Genomic DNA, 9,745 nt, shown 5'->3' with positions numbered 1-9,745 from the left:
TGTGTGTGTGTGTGTGTGTGTGTGTGTGAGAGTGTGAGTGTGAAAGAGTGAAAAAGAAAGAGTCAGATAGCCCAATGACATTCTTCATTAATTAAGTCACTTAACCATTTGCTGGCACACCACTGGCCCTGTGGCTGTACACAGGCATCTATTGTCACATGCTAACATTCTCATGTACATTCTCATGTGTTTACATATCTTGATGTTCGCTGCATTACCCTTTCACTGTAGCCTGTTACCACCAACCTTATTAGTCTTGTATTTGAGTAAGTTATTTATAATATTAGCTGGAATTATTGTTCAGAAACTGCAATAACAGGCCACGAAGTTGTTACCTTCAAATGAATATGTAAATTAAATTGATTACAGATACGTAGGCACAGCAATAGTGACTGTACATGTGAGAGTCTTAAAGGACTTGCAGAAATGATTATTAGAAATGGACTTGACAAGTCCTCTTACTACATTAGCATTGTGTTTGGACTGTTCCTTCATTATTAGGTACTTCACCGGCATTCTGAACAGAGTTGGCACGTCTGGCACAAGTCTGGACAATGTCATACATTTAATAATGTAAGTGAAAATGTGAAACAGAACTCTAAAATGGTAACACTGCAATATTTTAAACTTTTAAGGATATCCGCGTTGTCTGCCTATGCACAGATTAAATTGATACAGCTAAAATTTAATAGTAGAAGTAATATTGCTTGAAAGGCTTTAAAATAATTGCCTACAGGTGCCATCAGCTGTCTCTGTCACGTCACCCTTGTGTTTGAAGTCATAGTGGTCCCTTAAGAGTCTTCTGACTGACTCCTTACTGAAATACATGTCTTTCTTACTGTTGGACATTGGTGCAAATGTTGAGTTGCACTTTGATTCTTATAAGCTGAAAGATATTTTAAAAAAAACATATTAGTACATTCCAGTATTATAGCTGCACTAGAAATATCTGGTTGAGATGTCATGTTTTCTACATTTGAGGCACGTATCCACTTGAATGAGCAAGGTAATTTTAACAGTGCTGAAGTGTTGAACTGTGAACTTGTTTTTTTTTGGTAGGACTCCTTTACTAATGTTTTGCCAGTCTTGTGTATCATCCAAACAAGATCAAAATTGCTGGCTCTCTAACCTTCAATTTGATTTCCTAGAGCAGCATTTAGCTTTGCATTCAGGCATCTGCCACACTTGTTTATTGTTTGCTTATATATTTTCAGAAGCTTTAATGCAGAAAACTGACACCCCCATCTTGTTTGACACTTCTCAAATATTTCTGCCAATGACTGGATTGATATATATCAGAAAGGAAAAGCAGGCTTATCAGCAAGAGAGTCAAAAACATGCACTTATCTGGGCAGCCTTGTTTTGAAGCACTAAAGATGAGAATCTGTGGAAAAGGCTGTGTCTATTTGTAAGGGTCACAGAAAGATGACTTGAATGAATTATTAATAACAAATGTTAGTTTCACTTGTCTCTGCCCTGTCTCCCTTCCTCCCTCTTGCCAACCTGAGCTATCACATATCGCCAGCTCTGAAACAGTGAAAATGTATCTGCCCACAGATAAGAGGTCCCGAAGGGAGGGAAAAAAGGAGTGGAAGAAGAGGGGATAAGTGGAGGAGTAGCTGAGCTGAATATCTATCGGCAGATCAGAGTATGGGGCTAATCTGGGTTAAACGGCTGCTCTGCAAGGCTCAACAGTCCTCTGGGGTGAGGGGGAATATGGCAGGTGCTGTGTTGTCACCCATAGTTTTAACTTTAGCTATGGGGAGTAAGAAGAACCTGAATTTCACTGGACAACAACAGACTCTTTAAACTTTAATTTTAAGCTGTTTTTGTTATTATGCTTTACCTCGCCCAATGAGTAGAAATAAATTCAGCTATGTGTGGAGGCAGGCTCAGGCAAAATCCTCTTTACACATAAAATGTGGATGCAGTCAATGATGGTTATCTGTATTCACACTTCAACAACATGCTTTCTAAAGATTATGCAGTGGTATAATGTAACAAGTACATTTCAAGGATAAAGGTAATTTATTTATTATTATACAACACAAGGCTGTACAATGAAAGTTTGTAGTCCCTTCATACTACACACATAGAACATAACAGATAATTATATTTATATTAGAATAGGGTATAATATAAAATACATAAAATAAAACAATATAGGCCTATACAGTTATTTATATTCACATGTATCTATTACTTGACTATTTAAATTTTATGCTACTTTATACTTCAACTCCACTATATTTATTTGATTGATTTGTTATTAATCACTTTACAGATTAGATTATTAATACAAATATATATAAATTAACTAATAAGTATATAAAGTAATTAAAATTAGCTTGTCCTTTACCTGCTGTAACATTAAAGTGACGCACACATTAAAGCATACCTAATTATATTCCAGTTATGTAATATATATGATTCTAAAAGGGTCCATTCTGCATAATGAGTACCTTTATTTTTGGTATTTAAAGTATATTTTTACACTGTGGTATTGCTAATTTCTGCTATTAAATCAAATTTTAGGCTTCTGATTAATATCTTACACTGCACTGTTACTTTTACTCACTCACACTATTTCAACTCTTTTTAATTGTATTTATATCTTTGAATTGCCTTGTTGTTTTACTTTAGTAAAAGTAGTGATAATCTTCTTGCTAATGAATCTCTACTTATTAAGATATGCTGGTGTGTCACAGATGTAATCAGCAGAAAGTTTATAGAAGTGCTCTATAAATAAAGTAAAGTTTACATTACTGATCCCTTATCAGTGCTGTTAACAATACATTTCAGTCACATACACTTGTTTCAAGGAACTGACCATTTATAGCAGATCGCTTTGGCAGATGAGGCAGCAAACAGGATTCAGAAGAGAGAGATAATAAACATACATGAGGATTAAAACTAAGTTTAATTAACATTACCAAGAATATAGCACATATGGAGGAAGTTGTTGTAGTGGGGACAAGCATGCATCTGCAAAGTAATAGTGAGAGGTGTCAGGTTATAATAGCTGTGCTGTATGCCTGTATGAATATAATTGGACGTTAGTATTCAGCTGGTAGCCGAGCAGCTAATCAATGAGCCAGCGACTGTAAAGCATGATTTCATCATTTATCCAGCTCCTGAATGTCAGAAAGACAAAGGAGCTGATTATGGACTTCACCGGAAAGCGGGACGGGAGCTATGATCCCATCAGACTCAACACAAACTCAGCAGAGAGGACTGAGGACCTCATATGGACAACACAAACTGACACCCTGGATAGGAAGGCACTCAAAACATCAAATGTCTGAAGGAATCATTTCTAATGCACAATGGCAATGTAGCATTTCACTAGTCTACACACTGTCTCTGTCCGAACTAGTGATATGTTTCACTCAATTTATGCCTCTGATAACCATCCTGATAACCATGCTTGTTGACACTTGCATTTAAAGAAGTGCTGGGGTTAGCTACTCCCCTCAGAGTGCAGCACACTATACACTACTTCAACACACAAAGCATACCTCCACTCCAAATACAAATCTTGTCTATAATTTTCAATTGGCCCATTGCCTGATTAAAATGGCACAATGCAAACTTTTAAGCATTTTCTATTTTGCCTTCTCAGTCTGTGCTGTGTCCAGAGGTTTTCCAAATACAGGGGTGTACAGACTTGTTGGCCAACTGGCCAGCTGGCCAACAAACATGGCAGTAACATGAGAGATGCAAGATATTCCTTTACTGCCTGGGTGAAAAGAATTGCGCTGTAGAGTTTGATGCTAGTTTACTGCTGTCAAGAAGCCTCAGTCCTCTCTCTCGCTCTGTTTCCATTTCTGTCTCTCCCTTTCTCTTGTTTGCTTCTCTGTTGAGGAAAAACAACGTGTTTTCATTCCCAGGTCTTCAAATACAGACACTTCTTGGCATCTCATGCAGACGCACAAGGTACCTATCCGCGGGAATATTAGACGGCTCAGAGCAGCTGCTCCAACAGTCTATTTATTCCAACACACTCTCATCCTAAGTCGTCAAATACCGGTGCTGCTTTGTCACGCCCCTCTGTATCTCATTCAGACGCACTAACTACCCTTTTTATGCCTTTTTAACAAGTGGTTAATGTGTGAAATGGTCCAGTTTGGTTAGGTTTAGACGATCATTTTAAAATAAGTTTTTTATGTAACGTAAGTGATGAGACGTGTAAGTCACGTACATAACGCTATGTATCTTCAAAAACGTACACTGTTGTTTTTTGGTTTCATACAGGACATGAACTCCGGTCTCTCTCTTTTTCGCACTCTTATACTACGTCACCTGTCTTCTAAAGTCTTTCTGGCAGCGTCTCATACAGACACTAAAGATGTGTGATGCAGAGGGGCGTGACAAAACTTGACCACCTGGGAATGAGAACAGGCTGAGAAAACACAGTTGCAGCCTTGGAGAAACAGCATGAGGAAAGTAAGACATCACGCAGACCTTTTCTACAGTACACAGGTTATGTCTTCTTCCATGATACCCTAATGTTTCTTGTCCTGGCATACTGACTCAATGGTGAGAATGGCAAGGCAGAGACTGTTTCCCCACTGAGACTTTCTGGGTATCTCCTCAAATACTGAGGAATTTCTACTCCACGACAGAGAGCATCTTGACTCAGAACATCACAGCACCAAACAGTGCTCTACCCTGCTCAAAGGATATTTTAATTAGCTGAGGCAAGAATAAGGCTGGGAGTATCATTAAGGATCCCAACCACCTGGATAACAGCCTTTTCACCCTTCTGCGATTCAGGAGGAGCTTCTACCCTGAGACTGGGATCCTAAATGAGGTCACTGCCTAAGACTGCCTGTCTGTAGAACCACAGTGGTTTTTAAAAACATTTTTCACTTCAGTCAAAACCAGGGTCACCGTTAGTTGGGGAAAACCATGAATGACAGAGAACTGCAAAGAAGCCTAAGAACATGAGAAATCTTCCAACAACTTGGAGGAATTAAACCCTTAAACCCACTAATTATTTAAAATCAGAAAGATAGTCATCAAGATACAAGATGTACAATTTGTAATACAAAACTCAAATAAAAGCTAGATTTGAAAACAACTGAACCAAACTTGAAAGCTGAAGCATCAGTAATTTATTGTTGTGTGTGGCAGTAAACAGGACCCCAAGACATTAGTGACTGTTTTCTGGAGAATCATTATCTTACCTTGGAGAAGTATTCTTAATAAGTGAGACTAAGCAAGATGAAAACTATACCATAATCAAAACAAACAACTCGCGACTGATACCTCTTTGAAAACTGGTCTTTCACTAGCAAAAATGTACCTAAATTGTTAGTGATGTGTCCCCAAAGACCCAGCAAGCTCCAGGGAAGTACTTCCCCTGGATATCTTCTCTGATCTGCCTCTATCAGAGCAATGAATTCAGCATGCATAAGGAAATCAATAGGCTAGTCCTATTATAAGGTGAGTGGGTGTGATTTAAGACTATCTCCTATCGGCTTTTAGCATCTTTTACAGCAGCACACATGCACTGACACACCCTCACATGCGTGTGCACACACGCACACACACACAACACACCGCACAGGACAGCACCGTGTTGTCCAGGCATAATAAATGAATGTGGATGTCGGTGGGAACATAAAACAAAAGTAATTAAAGGGAGCTGAAGGGCCCCAAAGCTCAGAGCAGTTGATTAATGATGGCTTTCAGCGCAAGGTGCTCAGCTAGACTGGTCTAACACCTGACGAGGCAGGAGAGAGGGAAGTAGGGAGAAGTGAATAGGTTTGTCATTGACCAGTCTTAAACCTCTGGGGGATAGTGGAATTGTTGGGTTAAGATAAATGGATGAAGATGTGGAGGCTGATAGGGAAAATCTGGAAGGGAAATATAAATACCAATGTAGTTTTCTTTCTTCTTTTTTAAATTATTTATTTATTTTTTACTGTAAATCACTACAAATTAATGTTACATACACCTCACTGAGAGAATTATTTAAAAAGCTTGTCGTTCGTTTAAAAATCTGCACCTGAGCTCTCAGCTGCACAAAGGACTGAATATCCTTGCCATTCTTCTTCATATATTTGAATTTGTCGAAGCGCACCCTCTCTTGAAAGTGAGAACATTCAGATAATTCCTTCACTGCACGCTTCTGAGCGAACAAAAGAGTGTCCCTTACAAATACTAAAAATCACATTCTGTTAGGGAAAGCAGAAATCAAGACCCCACACGGTAATGACGGAGCGGAGAACTGCTGACCTCAGCAAGCAATTAGGTGCCGACTGCTAGCTAAGTGGCATCTTGTCTGGGGTAATTTTGGGATATTGTGTGTGTATGTTTCTGTGAGAGACAAATCATGAGAAACCAGTAATGGATAATTGGATTTTAAAAATACATGGAGTGGCCCTTTATATGTGGTGTGAGATTGACTCCAGACCCCCTCCTCTGTTTTTGTGGTGTCTTTCTTTCTCTGCTCTCTTTTTTTCCTTTGTTGCCATCTCCCCACACACCTTCACTGCTTTATCTCTTCAGTACTCTTTTCCTCTCTCTGTTTCACTTTCAATTGGCTGCTGACTAACATATGCCCTCTCCTCTTTTATCTTTTATTGTTGCTTCTTTACGCTGGAGTAAAGAACAAGGAAAGCAAAATGTCAACTGCTGCCATCCCATACAGGGGGTAGACAAATATGCCAATTTATTGGACCAGGAAAGATGAGATGAGAGAGGGGGGTGGCTGCAAGCTGTTTTTAAGGGGCTGGAGAGGACAAGGCTCAAGCTTGAACTTTCAATTTTATGTGTTTCTGAGGCAACACAACCTCTAAAGATAATAAAGCTTGTATTACTTCGCTCTGCAGGGTTGTGCAGCTGATTTTTTTTTTTCAAATGCACTCTGGCACTTTAAAATCTCGTTTTGGGTTTTACTTTAGTGTTTTGTTGCTTCAGTCTCATGACTGTCATGGCCTAGTTTCCAAGTTGTTCCATCTTTGTAGCAATGCCAAAAGCCATTAAGCACACTTTTGTAACAGCACAAAAAAAGCTCTCAGCCTGTTTCTTTTTAACGTCTCACTAATCTTTCTTCTTTCTCATGAGGCAGATGTCTCCTGTTTTCTTTTTCCTGACTTCCTGTCTCTTTTTCTTTCTGTGCTTAATCACTACCTTTCTGTTGACAGCTAGCCTCTGAGTGCATTGAGACAACAGTGTGTGAGGTGTGCCGTGAAGTTGTTCCATTACATCACAACATGTAAAATCACGTGTTTGACATGTTGTGGTCTTTAACTGAATAGAAATGAATGGTTAAAGGGAGACAGCAGTATGTATATGTGTGTGTGCACGAGTGTGTTTGTCTGACAGAAATGTGTGTGTGAATTTAACAAGCTCAATGAGTTACAGTCAGGCATCTGGACAGAGACATGTACACCTTATTGCCAGCAATAATTAATCCATAAACATAGCCAATTAACCTACCTGCCTCCCTGGAAAATTGCTGACACACACACAATGCACACCCACTAACTTGTGTTTCTTGAGTGAGAGCCCCATGTGTTGCTTCATCTGCTGCAGGCCGTGGTAGTCAGTGTAGATGAGGTCAAAGGGCAGCGGTCCAGTCAGTGGGCAACTGCCTCTGCCTGGGGGCACGCCGAGGAAACTGCAACGCACACAAATATAACAGAGTTTAGACAAGCTGAGAAACATGACAGACAGAGAGGAGACAAGATTCGCCCCAAAAATACTGTGAGCATGTGGACTGTGGTCCAGCCTGCAGAGCCACCAGAGCATCCAAGCATTCATTATTTACTTGGACAAAAGCATTTTAAAGAGAAGGTGTACAGTGTTAGATGGGAGTCAAATGCATTTGCAGACAGTTTGGATGCTTATTTCTGTTTATATTGTTTCCCCCCTTTTTGGTTATTTACCGTAAAACTTCAATTAATAGCCGAGTCCCAAATAGCTGCCTACATCCTTTACTGGCCTGGTGTGGGAACACATTTTGACAAATAAACGCCTGCCTTAATTAAACGCCTGGTCTGGTTTTTATAGAAGTTCTTTGGATGTATAAAACCTCTTAAACCCCGCGGGGTCTCCCGCTTTAGCTGCGTGTAAGCTACTTAGATTTAGTTAATACAAATATTAATGTTTAAACGTATGATCAATATGGACATGCTGAACATCGTTAGATCAGTTAGATTCTCCACAATACCACTGTTAAGTTCATTTAACGAAAACAACAAGACCCAAAGTCTAATTCTTCTAGATTTACCGGTGTAACCTGCATGGCTACAAGAGAGGAAAAGGGGAAAAAAGTGCTGACTCATGTTAAATTTGAAGCGCTCGTTAAGTCCGAATGTGTCCGTTCCTTGATTATTTAATATATTCCTTTAGTCTGTAAGGGTCCACCCATCAAAAGAATCAAAACAGCTTTTTAGAAAGATTTATCCAAGTTGTGAATCCTGTCATGTGAAGTCCATCGCTCTCTGTCTGCTAACAGTCTCATTCTGCACCATGTTGTTGTTTTTGTGAGGTTGCTGCCTTCAAAATAAAAGCCATAAGCAGTCTGTTGGAAAAAAAAAGCCCGGGCTATTATTCAAAGTTTTACGGTATGTATAGTATAGAGTATACTTACCAGTGGAAGGATGGCCCTTTTATTTTGGTTTAATACAAAACATTTATTATGAAAATGTGTATAATTCCTGTATTATTATTATTATTATTATTATAGTCTTTTGTGAGGTGACAAGTATTTCTATTACAGTATATTTCATTTAGATGTAGTGACCTGGTTAGAGTTCTCTATCATAATGTGGACCTTAGATGTGATACTGTGAGGGATTCCTGTAAAGTCTGAAAAGTTTGTAGAGATGGATATAGTCTCATGCGTGCTGCTGCGCCTCAAAAGCATTTAATTGATGTGATGGAACGCAGCAATCAATAATAATAATAATAATAATAATAATAATAACAATCTTTATTTGTAGAGCACTTTTCAAAAACAAGTTACAAAGTGCTTTAACAAGTGTAAAGACAATAATACCCAAAACACAATAATACAAAAACAATACAAGATAAAAGCATGAAAACATTGAAAAGACTAAAATACACGCTTGGACCCAATGACCAGGATTTCTGTTTTGAGTTCAGCTGGAGGAAATTATTTGACATCCATTTTTTAACTTCACAAAGGCAGTTGTTAAGTGAACTCAGCATTCCAGGGTCTGTGGATCAGACGGTCAAGTATATTTGTGTGTCATCAGCATAAATATGAAAAGAAATGCCATGTTTATGGATAATATGTCCAAGGGGAAGCAGATACAAGGAAAACAAAATGGGTCCTAAGACCGACCCCTGAGGCACACCATATTTAACTGGACAGAACGAAGAGACATAGTTGTTTACAGACACGCAAAACTTCCTATTTGACAGGTAGGATGAAAACCATTCTAGGGCAGTACCAGAGATCCCCACCCAGTGCCTCAGTCTGTCTAACATGATGTTGTGATCAATGGTGTCAAAAGCAGCGCTAAGGTCCAGGAGTACCAGGACTGAGCACATACCTTCATCAGCAGACATTAAAAGGTCATTGGTGACTTTAAGCAGGGCAGTCTCAGTGCTGTGGTACTTCCTGAAACCAGACTGAAACTTTTCAAATATTTTGTTATTTTCCAGCACAGTGAGCAGCTGTTTGGACACAATTCTTTCTAGAATCTTTGCAATAAAAGGCAGTTTTGAAATTGGTCTAAAATTATGTGGGAGGGAGGGATCTAAA

The 9,745-nt window shown here is 39.0% G+C and overlaps 1 protein-coding gene across 1 annotated transcript in view; it reads right to left on the bottom strand.

The window, feature by feature from the left end:
- Positions 1–9,745, bottom strand: part of LOC123969708 (alpha-1,6-mannosylglycoprotein 6-beta-N-acetylglucosaminyltransferase B-like) — a 153,887-nt gene that overhangs the window by 21,741 nt on the left and 122,401 nt on the right. The window contains exon 9 of the mRNA XM_046047335.1: positions 7,499–7,630. Coding sequence (XP_045903291.1) covers positions 7,499–7,630 — 132 coding nt within the window. The remainder of the gene's footprint in view (positions 1–7,498; positions 7,631–9,745) is intronic.

Source organism: Micropterus dolomieu, linkage group LG04, assembly GCF_021292245.1.
Source record: "Micropterus dolomieu isolate WLL.071019.BEF.003 ecotype Adirondacks linkage group LG04, ASM2129224v1, whole genome shotgun sequence".
Classification (NCBI taxonomy): Eukaryota; Metazoa; Chordata; class Actinopteri; order Centrarchiformes; family Centrarchidae; genus Micropterus; species Micropterus dolomieu.
This window is presented reverse-complemented; position numbering and strand designations above follow the sequence as displayed.